The sequence below is a fragment of the Stegastes partitus genome, unplaced genomic scaffold (assembly GCF_000690725.1).
Source record: "Stegastes partitus isolate 25-593 unplaced genomic scaffold, Stegastes_partitus-1.0.2 Scaffold1471, whole genome shotgun sequence".
In the NCBI taxonomy this organism is placed as follows: Eukaryota; Metazoa; Chordata; class Actinopteri; family Pomacentridae; genus Stegastes; species Stegastes partitus.
In genome coordinates, this window is record NW_007579202.1 from 119,612 (window position 1) to 142,617 (window position 23,006).

Genomic DNA, 23,006 nt, shown 5'->3' on the forward strand with positions numbered 1-23,006 from the left:
GCTGAGTCACATGACAAGATGAATACACTCTGATGATGAAATACAAAACTACAGCCAGCAGATTGCTAGCTTAGCATACAGACTGGAAACGGGGAAACTGCTAGCATGGCTAAAGATAAAGGTTGAATAAGTGATTCTAGTTCAAATTCAAATTTCAAATATCTCCATTCGGTGAAACCTACACGAATTCATTCCAGCCAAATGCAAAGGGAGACAGTCCTATGTCTGCACATTTAACGGAGGACAGAATGAATTCAGACCATTTTTAAAACACTGCTCCTTCTTTTTTTGTTACTGTGGATGTTTTTTGTGCAGCAGCTCGCTTGTCGTCTGTTAAAAATGGTGACAATCACTCCTCTTGTCCACTTTCTGAGGAAGAACGTTGCACAAGAAGCTGATTTTAGCACCACCGTTGTTTAATTTGGTTGTGGGAGGCAGATCTATGCTAGCTGTATCACTCTGATTCCAGTCTTTATGCTAAGCTAAGCTAACTAGCTGCTGGGTGTAGCTTTATATTTAACACCCTGACAGATTTAGGTCTCATCATCTGTAACGCTCAGCAAGAAAGCGAATCAATACATTTCCCAAAACTAATCCTTTAAAAGGAGCAAACGATCAATGTCTCGATCAGCTGAGGTATTAAATCATGAATGATTTACAAAACGTCAGAGCTCGGATTCCCAAAGCAGGAATCACACTTGTAGGTTCTAAAACTGCATGAACAGTCGGAGCTGCTTCAATGGAAGGCAGTGGAGGAGAGAACGGTTTTTAAAATGAGCTACCTCACTAGACCTGGGCTCTAAAAGCTCCTCACAGTCGCTCTTAACACCATGCACAGGGCCAAACGCTGGCAGGTCCGCTACGACACACCGAAGGCCAGATAAAACACGTCAGTCGCTAAAATTAAAAACAACAAAAAGATATAGAATCAGCTGAGAGGATCGAGGCTTCCTTCAGCTCCTTAATATGACAATCAACACATATTAAGGGCAAAAAGACAGAGAGACAGAGACAGATCGGATCTAGAAGCAACCTGAGCCCAGAGTTTGATTACACAAATGCTACCTGGTTAACACGACTTCAAAACGCAGCCAGAAAAACGAATGAATGGAGGCAGACAGAAGAAAAAAAAATACAGCTTTGCTCATTTCCTGCCCTCATCTTTTCAGTTCAGAGTTGTGAGTAAATCTGACCGTTTAATTAGCTCCTTAATTGACTGTCGCTTCAGTAGAATCAATACAACCTGCTGACTTTACTGAAATAACACGATAAAAACAACATTCATTAGTTTTCTGTTTGATTAGTCACTTGTGCTTATGGGAAACGTTATCGTCAAGCTGAGGAGCAAGTAAACTGAGCTCTGAACTGTCTGGCCTGTCGGACAAAACATTTCAAGTGTCCGATGCTGAGAACAGCTGCTCGCAGCGGTGTCGGTTTTCCCTGAATTACAGCTCAGTCCTGAAGCGAGCGCGCTTCGCTTCCAGCAGCGGTGAGAGTGTCAGCCTACAGTAGGATGCGTCTACCGCAGCATGATGGCACAACAGAGAACATCCTTCGGGTCTTGTTTTGGCAAAGAGGCGACGCTGCCGGCTTCTCTGCTCGGTCCTCTCATGAACGTGCAGCATCTGGTGTGAGGCACTGGGGGGCGACGAAGAGCAGCCAGCGCCTACAGGTCTGCCACAGACGAATAAAGACGGGGCAGCGATGTGTTGATGAGCGTTTGGCGGGAAAATAACATAAAAAGAGGGTCAGCTTTGGTGTTGAACTAGTTCCACAGTTCTAGGACTGAACACACTGAGTGAGTGGGCAGGAGGGTGATGAAGATGATGGAGGAAGGGGGAGGGAGATGAGGAGGAAGAGCGTCAGTGAGTCTTTAACTTGGTGTGCTGCGAGCCCTGTTCTGTCAAGCTGGCTTTGATCGAGTTAACCACCGTCTGTCTGACGTTGTCCTCCATATAATGTTCACTTAGTGGCTTCAAAACCTGCAGAAGGAGAGAGAAGACAAAAGAGGGTTCCGTGTGAGAGCAGGTTATAATTAAAAACTGTCCATGAAGGAGACTGAAACACTGAAAGAAAGTAGGTTAAGGGGAAAAAAAAGGTCAAATAAGGGAACGAAAACCGGATGCAGTCGACCACAGAAACACAAATTCACCACACAGCTCAACATCCTCAACTGAACAGACCATTAAACAAAAACAAAACCTCTCTTTCCACATTCATCAGAATAAGATTCTTATAAACCGTTTGTTCAGGCTCCACGTCCTCCAGATCCTGAGACGAGCCTGTTCTGCAGGTGTCCACACCAGAGGTTAAAGTATCAGAATCCAGCACCGTTGGACCGAAAAATAAAATAATAAAGAAGCCAGCTAAGTGCAGAAGTGTTTGATATGAGTAGTAACAGTCTGTGAGTCCACCAGCGGGCCGGGAGCTAGTTAGTCTTCTTGTAGTTGTTGTTGAGCGGAGCGCTGAGTCCCAGCGTCGCTCCTGACGGGAGGGAAGTGAGGAGAGAGACGGGCCACGCCAGGCGGCTCCTGACGGGCTCCGAGAGTTTGGAAAGCACCTGAGAGGACGGCAGGCAGGAACAGGAGAGTTAAACACAGAACGCACCGGAGCAGAGGGTGAGAAAGATGGAGGGTGAGATGGAGGCAGACGTCTGACGGGGAGATTAACCCTCTGAACCCTGAGCAGTTAGCTGGTTGTTGTTTCTGTCACATTTTAACTGACTGTGGGCTCAGTTTTCACGAAAAAAAAACATAAACAGAGAGCTCAAAGTAAGCGTCTTTACCAATAATACCATAAATCATGACAGGAAAAGAACAAAACTTTAATCTTTAGTCTAATCGACCATCTATTTAATCTACATGTTGAGCCCACAGCTGTATTGAACTACATGCATGTCTACATTCTTTACAAACTGCTAAATGTACCGTCACTCCACGTCAACTCTAGAAAGATATTTCTTTGAGCAAAATATCTCTTCAAACAACATGCTCTGTGTCTTTGGGCCATGCTACGTTTATTTTATTGACCGTTCCTTTCCCCTCTCTCAATCTCTCTAATCTGTTTCCACACTCGTCTCTTATCTGCCTGCTGTAAACAGTCTGGCTCAGTCGAAAAGTCCAGAAACATGTTGTGGCATGAATATTGGTCAAGGCTAATTCGCTCGTGGTGTCTGAGTTGAGCCGAGGGGAGCAGAATTATTATTTTTATCTGGTGAAAAATGTTAATTTTTAGCGCATTTCTAAGTGAGACATGTCAAATCAAATGGCATTAATCAAATAATCAAGATATTCAAGCTGAGATTTGGTTAATTTTTCCAACTGAACTACACATCGCTTATTCACAGCAGGTGGAAAAATTCAATCTTGTTGGATTTTTTTTAAAGATAGCGTGTTTCAAACCTACACAAGGGTTTTGGGGTTCAGAGGGTTAAGCAGAAATAAAAGGCACCGTACGACTGACAACCGCACAAATGAAAAATGTGGAAAAAGGAGGAGGAAGGGAATTCAGGCAGGATGTGGAGAACGGCAGGCAGAAAGAAGATGAGAGAAACGGGAACCGACGCCTCTCACCTTTCTGACCGTCCTCTGAAAAGCAGGGGAGGCAGGAAGACAGAAAGAACAGAGGAAACAAGGAAGAAGGAACGAGAGACGTGAGGTTTGTGGCGAATCACAAATGAAACTCAGATAAAAAGAAAAAAAAAAGCCAACAATCTGACTTTATATTTGCTTTCTTGAGTAATGTGAGTGCAGGTCAACAACTGAAGGAAGAATGAAAAGAGAATTTAGATGTGTTGGCTTGATTTCAGTGATGAGGGGAAATAAACACGGTTCTTTAGATTGCTGAGATGGATGATGGGATGTGAAGACGACAGGCGATCACAAAAAAGAGTTGCCGAAGGAAATAAAAACAGATGGGAGGTAAAACAAATTAAAAAAAAGAGATTTACACACACACTATATATTGTTGTGTTCCTGGAGGAAAAAAAACGTTAAAAATGTTGCTCACGTCATCTGATACCTTCTTTAAAGCTTCCACTTTAACCGAAGCACCACTTAACCCAAACTATTACTTTGTGTTCATACATGTTTGGAGCAAGCATCCGTTAATCACCACAAAGTCCCATGTTGGAGAAACACACACTGCACACAGCACTACACAGCAGCATTAAGAACAGTTCTAACTGCTTAATTTGCTATAAACCTAAACCATACTGGATAGTTGAGGCACATTGAGCAGCTGAGCAAGATTCCTATTTAAGTGTTTTTAAAAAATTCCAGGCCAACAGAACGGCCTGTGACTGCTCTCTGACTTATTTTAACACCAGCGTCCATCTTTTGAAATGTGAAGATTTGTTGCTCTTCTCAGTTTTGTATCACAGTGATGTTAACATTTACAAAAAATTGAAGACATGATCTCAGAATTTTCTGACAGTTCTTGTCGAACTTAAGAGGTCTCAACAGAATCAAATAGTCAATCAATATTGATAATAATTCTTCCCTAATGTAATGAAGGTATAGTTTCTTCTTTACCTCAAACTTTGGTGTTTCTGTACTGCAAGGTCGTACTTATCGTATACACCAATATTGAACTACAGTCGTGACTCGATAATCCGACACTAAATGTAAAACCTTTTATGTCGGATAGCAAGGCTGTCGGATTGTCAAGACGGAGGTCGAGATACAAGGAGGGCTTGATGCTGGAAGGCTCATTTGTTGTTAATATTTATTGTTTATAGTTGCTATCATAACTAGTGTATTGTTAGAACACTACGCATCCCTGGATGTCACGCCTAATTGACCGGTGCGATTGTGCACGTTCTGGACAGTTCCACCCCGGGGGAGGGCTCTGAAAGGGTGGAAGTGTCCGGAACGCACAGGCAGTATTTGGCTGCTGACGCTAGTTTAGGATATAGTGGTCACACTTCTGTTTCCACCATCGGTGGTGGCGGGAGAGTGGCAGATATGCTCCATCGTTACCATCCATGTTTACTTCCGCAAACACTGAGCACGCTCGCTGTGTGTGACGTCGTCGTGTCCTCTTCTGCGCATGCGGGACACGTTTGGGTCGTATGAAGTTCACACAGCAGATCACATACAAGTCGTGTTTAATTGGAAATGTGAACAAACTCACAAAAAATCAGATTTCACACAAAAATCTGAATTGAGTATTAAGTCCTGCAGTCTGAACGTAGCCAATGTGTCGGATTGTTCAGTCAGATAATACGCCGTTATCCGTATTTGTGACATGAAACGTCATGTCGGAGTCGGAATCCAAGGCTGTCGGTATGTTAAGGCTGTTTTTTAGGGGTTCTGTTCGTTTTTCCTAAAAATCTGTCAGATAGCAAGGTTTTCAGATTGCTAAGGGATTATCGAGTCACAACTGTTAATTCAACAAGTTTCAATACCTGAAACATCACCAGTAACAAGAGCGAACTTTACAAATGTAAAATAAGAACTGCTGCTACTCCCACTCTGTTGTCACCATGCAGACTGTTGTAACCTGAATAAACACACACACTCCTCACACGACTACCCACCTGTTCCCACAGCGTTTCAGCCACCAGATCTATCATCGTTCCAATTTCCCGAAACTCTCCAGAATATTTGACGTACGCCCAGGCGCAGAGCGACAGCAGCGCCACGCCCATGACCAGGTTGGCCAGCGCCGCCAAGGTGCTCAGGCCGATGAAGCCCGTCACCCCGGAGACCAAGTAGGTGACGAACATGACGGCGAAGAGCGTGGCGGGCGTGCGTGCCGCGTAGAAGATGTTTTTGCCATCGTTGTGTTTGGAGAAGTTGGTGTAGGCTTCGTCCAGCTCCGCCTCCAGCTGGTTCTGGTAGCGCTGGCAGAACTCCTCGCCGCCCATCTTCTTCACATTGCGGAAGAAACGCACCGAGTGGCCGCGGAACTCCTCGTGGCAGCGCTCCAGGTCGGCCGGGGCGATGTAGGGCTTGTCCCCGCCGCAGACCTGGTAAAATAGATGACAGGAAGAGGAAGATTCAGAGCAGAGTTTGTTTGCATTAAGGCCCCACTTTGTAGGAAGTTCTGTCAGTGTGTGGCTTCCAAAAAACAACAGGAAAACTAGACCCTGACAACTTCATGCTTTTCCTCAAGTTGGTTTTGTTGACTTTGGCAACCTTTAAGTTTGAGATGAGAAAGAAAACCGTGTTCTTACCAGCTCCATGTTCTTGCCGTACAAGTCTTTGGCTCCTGCCACAGCGGTCAAGTTGTTGGCTTCTGCTGTCGCCTGACAAACCGGAAAGAAAATGAGATTCAAGATGTCTTGGCCGCAGAAGATTTTTTTTTTTTTTAATCTAAAAAGTGCATCCCTTATTTCAAAAGCTCTCCTGGTTTGAAGACAGTAACTCACCTGCAGCATGGACTTGGGGTGAGGCAGCTCCTCACCTTGGTAGATCTTTATGTAAGCCTGCAGGAATGATAAATAATGTGAGATATGGCAAATATTTCCTGTAAAAAGGCAAAGCAAGAGATTCAACAACGTGGCAAGTACTTGAGACACGAGTCCAATGTGTCATTTGAAAATCAGGATTTATTACTGCCAAACCCTGAAGCAAAATTCCCTGCAGGTCTGATTTATCACACCTGCATTCACTTGTTGTGTGTGTGTGCTGTGACAAACTGGGTGAAGAGGGAAGAAATGTAACACTCTTTGGTTGTTTTGTTTGTTATTTTTCCCATGACTAATCCTGTGGTGTCAGACAGAGCAGCAGACTATAAAACAAAAAAAACAAAACTCTGCAGCACCTTGAAGTACTCCAGAAGATCTCTGCAGGTGACTTTGTTGCCTCCGATCTCCTTCACCACCAGCTGTTCTGGGGCCAGGAGGAGAGGAACCAGTCTGGCCAGCTCCCTTTTAAAATCACTATCGATGTCTGAAACACACAAACACACTCTGTCTCCATTTCTGCTGCAAGACATTTCAGCCCAGCGTGCTTCAGCCATCATTCTGTATTATTAGTGCATGTGTGTTGCTTTGTCGTCACCTCTCAGCCTGCCGTCGAAGTAGGGGTTGGTGGCCACCTTGAGCCCAGGATGAGGCAGCAGGAAGCAGCCGATGTTGGAGAAGCAGGAGTGAATGTGCTTCCTCACATTCTGCAACTCTTCGTGTTGGTTCTGTTTAACCTGCGTCAGCAAAGAGCAACACAGTCCATGAATGTGGTTATCTTTGGAGTTGACTTTTTGTGTTTTGGAAAATGAGGGTGTTGTATCTAAAAGGGAACAATGACCGTGTGACCTGCTTCACAAACTTCTTGAACAATGTGTGGAAATGTCAGAGTAGGAGAACGCTTCATTTGTTCCAACAGCGTGTATTCTACAGAAACAGATGTGTATTTCAAACCTGATGTAAAAGTGATTCTCACCTGCAGCCTTCTCTCCAGGAAAGTGTTGCCTCCTTCCAGTCCATAGTCGTGTTCATAAGGATAACTCCAGTCCCGAATCAGGAACATCAGGGACTGAAACACAAAACCAACAAAACAGAAACACAGTGAGATTTGTTATATTTGATTTTGTGGGAAAAAAATCACTGCTGAGATAATAATAAAAATGGTGATGTGTCTAGATACCAATCCCCTTTCTGATTATTTTCATGATTTACTTTAGTTTAGAAAAATTCCACATTACTTTTTGACTGACCATACGTTTCCTTGTTCTCAGTTTCAGCATCAAATCTAAGTGGAACTACATTTCCCAGTTTTATAGATACTTCATTTTATAAACAGTATTTTTCACTCAACTTACCGTAAATACAAACTACTGTTTTCACACGCTTTGAACACTGCGGCTTAAACAATCATGCGGCTGATTTATGGATTTTTACGAGTTTGACGAATTACATGACAGTGACATTGAGAGCGACAACGAAAGAGAGACTGAGGAAGTGTGTGACGATTCCAACACTGAAAGAGACGACTTTAGTGGTTTTACTGCAAAGGAGGAAGATGACGATAGCGATCAATGACTTCCTGGTAGACTGTTTCTGTGTAAATATCTCATGTTACGACGTGGACACCTGCAGCTTATAGACAAGTGCGGCCTGTATATGTAAAAAATTTGTATTCTTTTTAAAGTTAGTGGGTGTGGCTTATATTCAGGTAATAGTCCAGAATTTATGGTACACAACTTTCTGTGACTATTTACCTGTACAGGGAGATTTAATGGACAAGGTGCATATACATCGTATGTGGCATTTGTTGTTTAGGACAAATGTATAAAATGTTTTCACTACATTATACAGCGTAAAAGAGAAGCAGCCAATACCTGGAAAGGTTTCAGGTAAATCTCTTCCATTGCCAGCCGGCCGTATTCTGTGAAGAGCTAAATATGAGAGAAAAACAAATGATGATCAGACACCAGACGACAGTGAAGCAGACTTTGGTGCTACTTTGATGAAATGACACCAACCTGCAGATGCTGCAGGTCGTCTTCCTGGATGTTCTGGGAGAGATTGTACACCTGAAAACAAAAACACAAGACTTAAGTGTTAGCAGAACAAGTTAACAGCACTGTTTTCAAGAAGAAGACATGCTGTAGGTGTCACCTGCACAGAGCTGGTCATTGTGCTGAGGGCGAACACGGTAGCGCAGTCCTTTATGGTGGACTGACTGTCAAACGCTCCCTGAGTGTCGACGAGGAGCACAGCAACCTGTCGAGACAAGACGCAGTGCAAAAAGCAACCGGTTTGAGTTTGTGGTTTGGATGTGTGAAAACTCATAAACAAAAGATGAAATTAAGTATTTCAAGATAAGCATCCGTCTGGGGACAGCCTACCTTGCTGCCATCAGGCTTGTCGACCACAAAGACTTCACTCCAGGCCTGGATTCCTGTGGTCTCCCTCTCGCAGCCTCCTCTCCAGGTGAAGCCTGTCAGGGGCTCGTCATCGCCTCCCATCCAGGAGTCACCCTGCTGCAGAGGCAAGGAGGGAGGAGACAGATAACAGAAGAAGAGAAGGACAGATAAAGAATAAAGTGTGAAGGGCAGAAGAGAGATATAGTGGAGAGGAGGTGGACAGATGGTGGTACGAGTGAAAGAGGGAGGAGAAAAAACATGGTCCAGGTCAATGAACGCATGTCCACCAGCGTTTAGCACAGATCAGAGGAACTGTCTTTTTCTGGGTTTGCAGTGAATAACGTGTTATGTTGTACTGTCATAACACCAACACTGTACTCGTCTTAAAAGTACATGTTTCCTCATGTTTTTACTGTGTTATTATGGTTTTATGGTGATTATCTAAACAGATAATTGTGCAGCATGTGATTAGCACTCCTAGAAATGATTTATTTCATCATTCAGGCCAGTTCTCCTCCAACAGTTGTTGTGAACGTGAAGCTTCAAGTAATCGAAACCTTGTCTGTTTATCCCAGCGGCAGGTGCGGAAAGCCGCTGACCCCAAATAGGAAATGCAGCTTCTAAAGCAAATAGCTGATTTGCAAGTCCGAGCATGCAAAAACACTGATTCGTGGTTACTGCATCATTACAGTACATCACTCTCTCTCCGCCATGATGACAGAGCAAAATGATAGGCTGCCATCTGATAATAACAAATACCTGCAGTCTGATCATTCTCCTCGTGACACACACACAGCTGTGAAAGTCGTACGAGCTCATTAATACTGCTTGCAACACTAACTGTTGTTGATAAATGAGGCAATAGCAAAAGTGTGAACACGAGCAGAGACTTGCGTGGACGCTCATGATCATCACGCTGGCCGACAGCTGAGCGAAAGCGTCACAACATTCCTACATTTTCCTTGTTGTGTGCATGTGTGTGGTTGTGCTAGCAGGAGTAGCTGCAAGTGTGCGTACTGTAAAGTGATCCTGACTGCCTGTGAGCCCAGCTGCTGTCAGAAGGACTGAAGGACTGGTTGTTGATTCTTGTGTCGGACACAGCTGAAAAATAACGTGCGTTTGTGTGGACTCTGCGTGTGTGGTGTGCCATTTTGTGTAGCTCACATTTATAGACATAAAGTCAAACACCAGTAATGAGCAGGAAAACTAGCGATGTTTGTGAAGACTTATATATATAATATAGTTTAATGGTAAAATTCAACTTCCCAGAACACTGAGAGTGGCTAAACCCACCCTGTCTTATTGCTCCACATCCTACTCTCATGTCTGAGCAAGTATCTCAGGATGACACCTTATCTTTGGGAGTCACCAACACAAGCAATAACTGGTTGTAATACCATCTACTTGTCCGTGGAGCCCATCTGTTTTCCCACTCTCAACTGACTCAAAGCGTTACACAACACTAAGCCCCAGAGGAAGGATGAGCTCTTGTATATTTTTCTTAGCACATGTAAACACACCTTCAGCAGGGGACTTTAAGAATTAGTATTAGTGTCAACATTTTTTTTTTCCCTGTTCGCACTGATACTGTGCAGCAGTGAAAAAACTTGTTTAAAAAAATGCTGTCAAGCATGTGGACTGATAAAAGTATGCCCAGTGTGTTGTACCAATCTGACTTGCGGATGCTTCCTGGTCAGCCATGAAGTCAACTTTTATGACAGTTCTAAATTCAAATATATGCTTTGGCATCTAGATTTTATGCCTGGGCCGTTGTATGCAGCTACGTTAGATGGTACAGGTGTGCTCAATGAAGAGGCCGATCTTAAATTGATAAAAGGTAATATTTGCCTTTGCAAAAACTTTGGTGACTCCTCAACAGATCAGATTATTCTTTTTTAGTATCATAAAAACACTGTTGCCATCAGAGCACTTTAAAGGACTCACCAGTAATGTAAGTTAAAACAGAATAAACATGTCTCTGACTATATTTACTTATCGCCTCAGAAACTGTGTATAAAACAAATCAGTGCTTTTCAAGTTGTTTGCACTTGTGTTTGGTACTTCACTGAATAGCTGTCTCATTAAATTAGGTCCCACAGGAGCATGTGTCCTTGCAGAATCAGTATTTCTGAAACACCGCATTGTTCATCTCACCTGATTGTGCATATAGCGCAGCATGAAGTCCAGCAGGAAGGACTTGCCCTTGCGAAAAGCTCCGGCCACAGACACGACCACCACGTTCAGGTCCTTCACGTGATCCTGCAGCAGGATCTTCTCCAGCGCGGCAGCGTCCAGCTCGAAGCTGTGCTCATCTTCGTTGGCCAGGACGATCTGGATGGGCCTGGCTTTTTCCTCCTCGACCACAGCCTGCGGACAGGAGGTTGCAATCAATCAGGGCTTTCCCTGGCATCGAGAGAGGTTCGAGTGACTACACTGCTGACGTGGCAGGTTTTAAGGACGAGACAGAGAACTGAAAATTACAATGTCAACAAAGCGTTTAGTACAAATGAGGCAGCAAATTCAAGCTGAGGAGCCTGATGTCGAGCAAAGACAGGAGTTAAAGATTTTCACAATGTCACACACTAAACTGAACATCTGTACTGTTTGCCTTGAAGACATAAAAGCCTTAAATACACACACAGGGAATCTCTTTTCCCTGCTGGGAGCAACTCTGCAATGAGGAGTCTTTGATTCAATTTAATTCTATTTCAGCTCCAATTCACAACACAAGTCATCTAAGGACACTTCATCTAGTAAGGCCTAAAACGTAATATATTAAATTATAGAAAGAACCCCTCCCTTTCCATCCCTTCCCTTTGATCAAGCCCTTAAAGCTTCTATCACAGTCATACAGAATGATGATGATCTTCTACCTGCTTTGACAAATTTACTGCATGAATGTAATTTTTCTCTCTTGGTACAGAGTTCACACATTTATTTGTCCATTCAGTCGTCAGGAATCATGTGATTAATATCCCCATTAACAGAAACAGAGTTAATTAATTATTTGACCAAGAGCAAATCATTCTTATTGTGATAACTGATTAACTAGTGTTTGAGTATTTTTCAGGCCAAGAAGTCAATGGATTTGCTACTTTTTTCCTGCCTTACATTAAAGTAAATTAATTAGATTTTGCTTTTCTCCAGTTTTCTGGTGCTTTACAGATCAAACGATTTCTTGATTAACTAAGGGAATAATTATCATATTAATAAACCTAATGAGCCACAAAAACAAAGATGAGCTGTGGCCCTAAGTGACATGAAATAATAGTTAATGAACATTTATCTGGACGATCCAAATCCTTGCTTATTCCTTTTCTTAAAATTTACTTTCTCCTTTGTTCTCTTAATATCATTTTTGTCTTTCAACTCTTTAGAGTCGAAAAAAAGTTCAGATCAGCGATAAAAGAAAGAGAAACAGGACCTCTAAGTTAAACACATATTAATCTTCGCTAGATATGTTATACATGCTTGTCAGAAGACCGGAATGTGGAAGCAAACACATCAAAACTTCACCTCTTCCTCCTCAATCTCTTCATTTGCTGAGAGGGTGAGGACGGCATTTTTGCCCGAGTTTGAGGCCGTGGTCCTGGGAGGCAAGTCATCCTCCAGGTCTTCGGGCCTGGCTAACGGAGGCTTCTTCTTGGGCCGAAAAATGGGGACATCTTCCACGCCGCTCAAGCCTTCAGATAACGGGACAAAGCAGAGAGGGAGAAAGATAAAATAACACTGGTTGTGTAACGTTATGCTGCATGGAAGACGTTATAGTGAGAAGGAGAAGAATGTGTAGGCTGGATTATGTGGTAAGACCAAAAACCACTTTCCCACAGAACAAGTTTTATAGCTGTAGGTTGGTTAATGTGACAGACTGACTATTGTTCTGAGAGGTTCATGAGAAAGTGAAATGCCCTATATGGATCAAACCGAGGACAGGAATCTTTCCAGCATTCTGTGCTGGGCTAAATACTGTTATCCACTCTGGTCCTCCCATCTAGGTCAAGCTCTAAAATAGCCTTCCGCTGAAAATCACAAAGGGCCAGAAAAAAGGACACAAGTAAAGTAAGTTACCAGGACAGCGCTCTCGCATTTTTCTTCTCTGCCAACACAACACAATATATTCAGTTTATTATTTTATGAGACAAGAAAACCAGGAAATTTACACAACTGATTAAATGCAGTCTAGCATAATAACTGTATGTGCTGCTACCTTTTAATAATTACACTTGCTGTACAGCTTTTCACACGTCTTTTACAGATGAAAAAATATATATATATATCACAGGTGCAGGCTAAAGGTGACACTCCCATAGCCGTATAACTGACACATCCATCCAACAGGTTGGATCACAAGTATTACACCTTCAAATATCTAAGTGATTAGCCACCCAGGTGTGCCAATTTGTCTCAGCTTTGTCTCTCACACCATTCAAAATGACAAACCAACACGACTTCTAATCCCATCCCTGTAAATGTGGTTGCCATGATTGATAAGCACACAACCTGCACTTAAGCCACTGAGGTCCACAGAGAGACAAATGTTTTGACAGCACTAACCATCTAAAAAAAAAGAAGAAGAAAAAGAAAGGAGTGCTGGGCCAGACGAGTTCTTGTTATTGCTTCACAGACACCCCTAGGACACACTACATGTGTTCACCAGTGAGAAAGCTAATACAGCTTAAAGCAATTTTTCAAATAATGATATTAAATGTCATCACAAAGAACAGCAGCAAATCCTCAGAATTAAGAATTTGAAACTCAGAAGCGTTACTTTTTCATTTTCTGTTGATTGATCAAATGATTAATTGATTAACTGTTTCATTTGTAGGTTGACAATAACTGAAATATGGAGCTATGACTCTTTTTATCCAGCTTTTACTGGATAAACTTCTGCGCTGTACAAAAAAAAAAAAAAAGAGTTTTACAAAATCTTTCTACGCATGACCCGAGGCAGCGCCACTGGAAATTTCACAGCTAAACTAATAAATTAGATTTCACTATAACCAAGTTAGAAAATCAGAGATCAGATCATCTCCACAACCATTGTGCATTATCTGATTTGGATCCCTAATAACTGCTCCTAAAAAGGTACAAGCTGCTCCTTCTGGGTTCCAAGTACAACAAGACATGACATTTAACACACAGAACACATGCATAAAGTCTCAACAAGTACAGGGTATGTCATGAATTTCAAGCGAGCATTTCCATCAAAAAACTGGTTCTGTTCCTGGCACTGTCAGTCTGCTTGTCGCCTAGATCCCGAGGGCTAAAATAATTAGTCTATTAAAGTGTTGATTGATGACAGTAAACCAATTTCTAACAACTTCGATGATCCATTAAAGAAAATGCCAAATATCCACTGCCTCCTGTTCTCAAGGGTGTGCTGCTTTTTAAGCATGTTTTATATTGAGACTGCTGGTTGAACAAAACAAGTTAGTACTGTTGTTCATCGAAATGGTGATCAATCACTTAACTGTAAAAATCTATATACCTACAGATTATTCCGTGATACGAATTATCATTAGTCACTGGCCAGTGGAGAGAAACTACTTACACAAAGGTGAAAAAACAACAACAAATCTGATTATCAATGAGCTGGGAAAGAAGTTAATATAAAACCAACTGAATAACTTTGACATTGTTCAACACAATGACGTTGATCATTTCTGTGTTTTTCTAATTATTCTGAAAAACAGCTGATGTTGTAGGTGTCCTCCTTTGTCTCAGGTTTAAGGCAAATCAGTATCTCTAGGTTTTTGGGTTTTTTTACTGTTGGTTGAACAAAACAAGACTTCCAACATTTTAGAAGCCAAAACAATAATCATCCATTCAATCATCTGCAGAATAATCAGTAATGGCAACAGACAAAACTCAGACTATTTCAAGGTAAATGAAGGGAAGTTTTGAGACTAGCAAGTAATATTCTTGCTCAAGAGGACAACTGTAAATGGGACATCTAAAGATCAACCTGGAGGTGCTGCAGCAGTGCTGTGAGCACAGAGGGGAGTTACAGTAATCTGCTCCGCAAACAAATTAGCCCTGGACATTTACTCAGCCTGTGGCACTGCAGGTTCCCATCAAGTGCAGAGCAGCACTCAGCAGAATGAAGTGGCCCAGACTGCAGCCATAGAAGGGACCCACACAAAGACACTATTCTGCTGGGACTGCGAGGAGTCTGTATTGCAGCAGAATGTGACTGAGAGACAAAACACAATAAGCATGCAAGGAAGCATAACAGCAGCCAGTTAAAAACCATTAGCTCTGCTGCTACGTACACTCACACTTCACGATAAAGTGGCTAATGCACCGTCCTGCTCCTTGGCTTGCAGAAATCGAGGGCAGAACTAAAATTAGCCACCTTACTTCTTATCTTATGGGGGCACAGAGCAGATGTTAACTGGCCTACATGTTTTCCTGCCCGTGCAATCACACACACAAAGTTACCAAGGGATTAGATTTACTTCACACTCAAGGAATACAGCATCACACAAACACACAAGTCGGTCTTGCATCCCTTCCAATTTGGATGGGGGTCTATCTTTAACGACACATAGCAAGAATAGCTTGTGTCTACGCAAGCTAGCCTACATCCCAGCACCGTATCCCGAATCGGCTCTCCCCTCCCTTGACTCCTGCACTATATCTGAGGGAGACCTTGATAACACCATGGTCCACTTAACTTAAGCAGCTGTCTAAATATGGAAGGTTTCAAAGTTTAAAGGGGAGATCTCCCTCCCTCAAAAGACTTAGTGTAGGAATTAAGAAAGGACCAAACCTTTGGGAATAAAGTTGCATCACACAAGGAAAATATATCACAACTAGTTAGTCGAGCAACATGATGTGAAATATTTGCTGACATGTTGTTGGTTACGACAGAAAGCTGGTGCTTTAAAGAATTGAGAAAGCAGGTCAAATTCACGCAAAAATCTCCTTTCTGCTGTTGCAACACAGAGTATTAACGCTAATGATTCTCAAAATGGGTTACAGCACCCTCTTCTAGCCTCATACCATCTGAGTACACGGGCAATACTTGTTTAATCTATGCAAAGACAGCAAGTCTGCCGAGACTGACTTTATGACTAAAAGAGTGAGAATCCACTGTAGCCTATTAGGATGCAGGTACACTGACTTCCCCGCACACCAGCACCAATAGACAACTGGACTCGGCCTCTCTGGACACGAGTCAAGAGGGCAAATGTTCAGCTGCAGCGAGCAGACCAACTGGGAGTCAGTGAGGACAAAGTGCAGATTAAGAGCAGCCGCAGTAAGTGAATGTTGTTGCCACAGAGTCGGCCAGCGTGTATGAAAGTAGACACAAGGGTTACTGCGATAAGACAGTCCTGCACAGATGAGGCCTGGAGACTCTGGTTTAGCAACTGTACTCATGACATTTTTTATTTTTCTTTTACTGTCAATTAATCTGCATGACATTATCTGAATTACCACTAACTGTCTTGTCCATTGAATATCTGAATTCTGCAAAAATCCTTTCTCACAGTTTCCTAAAGCTCAAGGTGACATCCTCACATTCATCCACAATTCAAACAGGTTCCCATCACATAAAATAAAGAAAAGCTGCACATCCTCACGTTGTATTACTAACTTTATGAGGACTAAATTTCAAAAAATGGCACGGTTTTAATTTAAACCCTATAGGCCACAAGCTAAATTACTAATATATGCTGCATATTTGGTGGTTTATGAATACATAACTTGACTCTCACATAACCTGAACCAAAGAATGTAGTTATCACAGACCAAAAATGAATCATATACACACTCATAACTGATCCATCATTAGATATTCAGTATTAACATGAGTTAGACACCAAACTAACTATGCAAATTACATAAAACCTGATGCAAAACAATCAGCAGCAGTCAACAGCTACGGTTTACCTCATTTCATCTGCTGGAATTAACGATGACTTGTATTTTCCTGACTGTAAAACACACATAAGCTCAGGTATTTAGGTGTTTCCACTTCACGTCGCACTTGACGTGGACAAGTCAGGCAAAGTGAACACACTAATAATAGGCTATTTAAAAATATCTGAGTCATTAGTGGGATGAGATTAGCGTCAAGTGTTTCGTGTAGACTTCAACCTCCGCGACAGGACACCGGCTTTCCAAGTTCAGAAATGAGCCCGTTCCGGGTGTCTGTGAGACTGGAAGCGTGTTTCGGTACGAGGAGCGGTCCAGGTGAAAGTGACGGGCCGGACAAATGAGCCGACAGGTGTCGCGTTTGAATTTTGTATCCGGGTCAGAATCACTTTCAAACCGCTTTTTCTCTTTCAACTTAAACACACTTTGAGAAAGAGAAGACGCCGGCTGACGAACTGTGATAAACTGTTGGTAATTTTTGCCGTAGTTTTTGCGCTGTGTGTTTTTTTTTGCGAGCTACAGGAGACAACATTCTGGCTCCGGTACCACATTTGGCAGGACACCGCGGGTCTCCCAACTGAAAACAGAGCGTCTGGCTAACGGAAAAGCGACCGACAGAGACAAAGAGCAAAGAAACAGACACACTTTCACTTCTAAGCCGCCTCTTCTGCTTCGTACTAACTGCCGGCGCGGTGTCACACACATATCCGATAAAATCAGCAGTTTACCTTCGTCGCCGACCCGGTTTTTGCAGTTGGGCTCGAAGTGATTTCTGCTCCTCAACCCGCTCACCTCCGCCATCTTGGACTACTGAAATCTAACGTGGCTGACGTCACAGCTGCTTTTTTTTTTTTCTTCTCGCGCTGTCTGCCGAAGTTCGTGCCGCCTCGAGGCTGCAGCTGCTGGGATTCGGCCAACTGTTCATAACGTGACACCGTGAAAACACCGTTTATTTTAACGGTTTCACTCAACATATGGACGGAACTGAAAATACAATGTCTGTTTTTTAAATTGATATATAAATATATTAAGCATAAATGTACACAGAAAGTATGCTCAAGTCAACAAACTTAAAGAAAAACTAAATCATAACAAACTACAAGTTTATTATTATAAAATCTAAATGTAAAACCCTGAAAATGGGCACCTTAAGGAGTTGTTTTTCTCAATACAAATTTGTCACCTCAACTGACTCCAGCTCAGGTGAAATGTCTGATAACACCTACAAAAATTATTTGCAAAAAAAATATTTTTAGTATAATTTATTTATTTATTTTGTTACAAATGATATCCATGGGACTTTACACTAACTTTACTATCTATTATTTAAATATTTGAATTTAAATATTTAAATTCCTGACATAAAACGGATCAAATCAACAACAAGAGTTCAAGCTAGCTAATGCTACAGGAAGCTAATGTAGCATAGCCTGAACAGAGAACCCTCTGCAGCCCAAAATTTGTGTCTGCGAGGTAACTATACCACAAGGTCAGTAGGGCACAGTGAGCCAGCATGCAGGCACAGAAAATGTAGACGATGTAATGGGCACATAATGACTGTAGTCCTCCAGGCAGACTAAGCAGTATAATAACAACAACGACAGCTGTCCCTGTGTGCATCTGCATCTGAGAGTAAACAAGGCTTTACATTATTTTCCTGTACTCTAACTGTAACCATAATGACACCTTGCCTAAACTTAACCTTTAACCTAATCTTTACCTAAACCTCATCCTACTCTTCTCTTAATTTTCACTCTAAAGTTTAATGATTTTCATCATAGTGTCTTGCTTTTTGTCCCCAAAGGACATGGGTTTAGTTCCTCACATTTTCTAAAGTATTTTAAGGAACATGGGTAGACAGATACATGTGAGAAGGGTCCAAATGACAACCTGGCACTCATAAATCTCTTCTATTTTTCTTATTTTTTGCTCTTTATTTTGTACTTTATTATGTATGGCACTGAAGGAGCTGCTCTTAATCTCATTGTACTTGTGTATAGTGACAATAAAGGCATTCTATTCTATTCTATTCTATTCTATTCTATTCAGAGATACGGTGGTAGATTTAACCACACCACCACCACCCCATACTATTTCCCTTTTGTTAAAGCAACTGGGATACAAAAACATGTTTCCTTCGTCTTTAGACACAAATGGTATCACCATCAGCATTTTTTCCACCCCAAAAAATGTCAGATAGGAATCTTGGAGGAAATTGGATCCATTTCCTCGATGTGTTGCAGGATCCTGTCAACACTGACTCTCTTCTCTTCTCTTCTCTTCTCTTCTCTTCTCTTCTCTTCTCTTCTCTTCTCTTCTCTTCTCTGTCAGAATTAGGTCTTAGGTCTTTGGTGTCAGCATACAGAGAAGAAAAGTACACAACAGTCTCAGAAAACAAGGAATTCTCATACGAATTCTCTTCTGCTTCCTTGGTTGGCCTCCACATTTTTCACATTGTGGTTCTCAGCATGGCTGTCTTGGACTGTTTCATCTAGATTAAATCTCCCAAAACTTATTTTATGAACTGCAATCAAATGTGGTACATATATTTCTGGATTTAGATGTTATAATTCTGTTTGGACAAAAGCTAATGTTTATGCAATATTCCAACTAATAAAAGCTAGCTGTTTACCTGAGCCAGCTAGCTTCTTACCTTGACCTCTTCGTGTTCCTTCGACGGTAGATGATCGATGACGAGAAATTGGAAATTTCGACGCAAACGCAACGACGCAATTAAGTTTTGGTTTTGGTTTGGTTTTTAGAGTTTGTTTTTGTTGAGGTTTTTGGGTTTTGAGCTCACATTCATTCATCACACACACACAGAGTGACTGACCTGTATTTGTCCAGTTGGGTTTGAACCAACATCGCGGTGTTGAAGGTCGGCGTCCTTCTCCGTTAAACCATCTTCAGCGCTGGTCCAAACCAACCAGAGAGAGAAAGACCAGACTGAATGTGAGCCAAACTCACCAGAAGATTTCCAACCTTCAGTCTGAACAAATTCAGAATCCAACATGTTCAAGCTGAGACGCTGAAACGACACAGAACTCATGTGTGTCATGATTTTGTGGCTCTGATCTGCCTCAAGACTAAACCTCATGAGAGGGTCGGAAGCTGAAGGTCTCTGTGGTGTGATGGTTTAAGGTGTTCATCATGTGAGCTCCGGGGTCGTGGTTCAAGACTCTTGTTTTCTGACGAAAGAACACTTGACTTTTAATTAAAGACAAACTGCCAACAAAAAAACATTCAAGCCAATTTTAAAAACAGTTTCAACAGTTTTTATTCAGTTTCATTTTCAAAGAGAGAAGTCTGGAATTCCTGAAGCTTTCAACCCCAACCACAGGTTTTCCTCTACATAATTTTAACTACATAAGTTGAAAAATTCTGCAAGGTGGCGCAGTTGGTAGCACTGTTGCCTCGCAGCAAGAAGGTTGCCGGTTCGCGTCCCGGTGGGGGCACCGGAATCTTTCTGCGTGGAGTTTGCATGTTCTCCCCGTGCAGCGTGGGTTCTCTCCGGGTTCTCCGGCTTCCTCCCACACAGTCCAAAAACATGTTGAGGTTAATTGGTGATTCTAAATTGTCCGTAGGTGTGAATGTGAGTGTGCTTGCTTGTCTGTCTCTAAGTGTAGCCCTGCGATGGACTGGCGACCTGTCCAGGGTGTCCCCTGCCTTCGCCCTAAGTCGGCTGGGATAGGCTCCAGCCCCCCCGCGACCCTAATGAGGATTAAGCGGTGTATAGATAATGGATGGATGGAAGTTGAAAAATTAAATCCACTGACGACAGCCAGCAGATGTTGAACCAACTAAGAAACTGATGGTTCTCACAGTGAGTCTGCTGCTTCAAAATGAGAACCTGTGAAGACCGTTAGCAGATAAATGTGGTTTTGCATTCCAGCCAGACCTGATAGTTCAGTTGACTAATTGTTGGTTATGCAGTTTGGAAGCCGTTGGTTCAAGTCCTGCTGGTGTCTTTTTCCATTTTTGATCCTGTTTTGTCACATGATTTGATATTTTCTCCAGTCAAGAAACAATCAGACTTCAGAACCATCACGTGACTGGAGAAGTTTTTAAAGTTTAGCATCATATAAACTGATATTCAGCAGAAATCTGATGCAAGAAGGATGTTTTCATAGGACAAAGAAAAGCTACAGAAGTAAGTGCTATGATAGTCCAGACTCAGACCTTCCAACCATGTGATCCTGTGTTCAATTCTAGTTGTTGTTGTCCGCTTTCAAAAGAGGTTTTTATTATTTGGCATTTGGACGTTAATAACTTTATATTTTCCACTGATCTCTAACTGTGTTATTTGTTCTTGCTCTGTAGAGAAAATCTTCTTAAATTTAATAATTTCATTCAAAACTGATTTGATCAGAAAGTCACACTAATCCATTACAAAGAGACACGAGACCGTCACAAAGAGAGACAAACAACCGCAAAGAAACGAGCATAAAAACAACCGTAGCAAGATCAAATGTGATGCAAACAGCAAAAGATCTTGGTGATTGTTGCATATTAGGGCATGTGATGTTGACACAGGGGATCATTCTAACGTAAGTATGGTACACAAAAAACAACTTGAACAGCTTTTGCACACAATGCTTGTGTTTTAAATGATCTCCTGTGCCATCATCACATCCCATATTGTGAAACAACCTGCAACAAGTTTTTTTTTTTTCTTGGTGAAATAAAGACATTTCTTTGTATATCTCACTTTCTGTCTCATTGTAGTTGTTCAAAGTATCATTGTGATTGCTTTGCATCTTTTGTGGAGGTCTTGCATGTTTTTGTATCTTTTTGTGGTTGTTTTGTGCCTCTTTGTGGTTGTTTGTCTCTTTGTAGTTGTTTATCTCCTGCTGTGACGGCCATGTGTCTCTTTGTGGTTCCTTTCCATCTTGGTTTTGTGTTACTTCTCAATATGTTTTACAAAAATCATTTTTTAATGAAATCATTAAATTTCCAAAGATTCTCACATCAGTCTCAGTAAAAAGATTTCTGCTGAACATCGGTTCATATGAAGCTGAACTATAAAAACTTCTCTGTTTCACTGATGTTTCATTGTTTTGCAGGACAAAACAAAAGACCCTACAATATTATATAAAATACACATTTACATTATGAACCTAAATGGTAATATTAGGACCCTACAATAATATATAGTGCAGATTGACCTGAATAATATAAATATTAGGGTAAACACCCTACATTATTATTTATTATATACTTTTTCTTGACTGGTTTAAATATAAAGGTTAAGTCCATACAGTATTATAAAAATACAAATGTACATTGCTGATTTAAAAGGTGATTTTAAGATTTATCTTGATAATCTAAATATTAAAGCTAATGCCCTACAATATTACTTATTATGTACAATAGCCTGACTTATATACATGTTAAAGCCAAGACTCTGCAATAATATATATAAAATTACCTGACTAATTTAAATGTTAACATTAAGAAAGTATAATATTATAGTAAATATTATTGTTTAGACCCTACAAAGTTTACAAAACCCAACAAATGCAAAGACTCCTGCTGTGTTTAAAGTTAATATCATACCTGCTAAATATCAGCGTGTTGCTCACAACACCAGGGTTAAGTGGAAACCTCCCTCACAAAGCAACACAAATATAATATTCATTAGTTGATTTGTCCGCTCACTATTTCCCCATTAACCAGGCGTGGTCGGCTATATTATCTTATTATCCTCCTTATAAGCTTGACAAAGGTTGGTTTTGCTGCCCACCGTAAAGATAAGCTCTATCTCCTGTGTTCAGCCACGTATCAGCGATACGGCAGAGAAACTCTGTTCTCCACTTTACAACTTTATAGTGCTATCAGTTAAAACACCATAAAAGCTCTTCTCCTTCGTGGATGAACCCACTTGATGTGTTTGCCCAGCTGTTCACCTCCAGCATTATGTACTGACACTGTGGAAAGTCTATCTGCTGACACGGATGCATAAATAGGAGGGCAGCTTTTCTTCAGGCCTCCTAATCCAGAGTCAGAGCCCACTTGGCAGAGGAGGGACGGTGTTCAGTTAACTGGAGGAAGACAAAAACAATAAATATGCTTTAATGCAATAATGACGATCATCAGCATGGTGATGTGCACAGGTGCTTTTGTAATGATCTCTTAAACATATTTTTTTTCACTGTAATTTCATAAAAACAAATACAGAACAAATATAGGATCCTCTATCAGCTAAGGCACATGCACATGTATGACTTATATATGAAAAACCACAGCAAGTACGTTTTTCCTTTCTACAACAACACATAACTGTATTTATAATCTAATTGTTCTGAGACTAATTG

The 23,006-nt window shown here is 41.5% G+C and overlaps 1 protein-coding gene across 1 annotated transcript; it reads right to left on the bottom strand.

Annotated features, from left to right (window-relative positions):
- Positions 1-1,988: 1,988 nt before the first annotated feature.
- LOC103370707 (atlastin-2-like) lies at positions 1,989-17,499 on the bottom strand. Its single transcript, XM_008299838.1, has 15 exons — positions 17,421-17,499; positions 12,328-12,494; positions 10,966-11,178; positions 8,794-8,928; positions 8,564-8,668; positions 8,428-8,478; positions 8,284-8,340; positions 7,386-7,478; positions 7,008-7,146; positions 6,769-6,896; positions 6,374-6,430; positions 6,179-6,250; positions 5,540-5,971; positions 3,573-3,587; positions 1,989-2,560 (listed from the first exon to the last, which is right to left on the bottom strand). Exons 1-15 carry the CDS (start codon positions 17,491-17,493, stop codon positions 2,429-2,431), a joined length of 1,869 nt encoding a protein of 622 aa, XP_008298060.1. The 5' UTR covers positions 17,494-17,499; the 3' UTR covers positions 1,989-2,428.
- Between the last annotated feature and the right edge of the window lie 5,507 nt (positions 17,500-23,006).

What these genes read in the sequence shown, in the direction of transcription:
- LOC103370707 (XM_008299838.1), bottom strand. Translation starts at nt 17,493, where the DNA reads ATGGCGGAGGTGAGCGGGTTGAGGAGCAGAAATCACTTCGAGCCCAAC. An exon ending in ACGACCTGCAGCATCTGCAG is followed by an intron (nt 8,341 to 8,427) that starts GTTGGTGTCATT and finishes TCTCATATTTAG; the next exon opens with CTCTTCACAGAATACGGCCG. An exon ending in CTTCGACGGCAGGCTGAGAG is followed by an intron (nt 6,897 to 7,007) that starts GTGACGACAAAG and finishes TGTGTGTTTCAG; the next exon opens with ACATCGATAGTGATTTTAAA.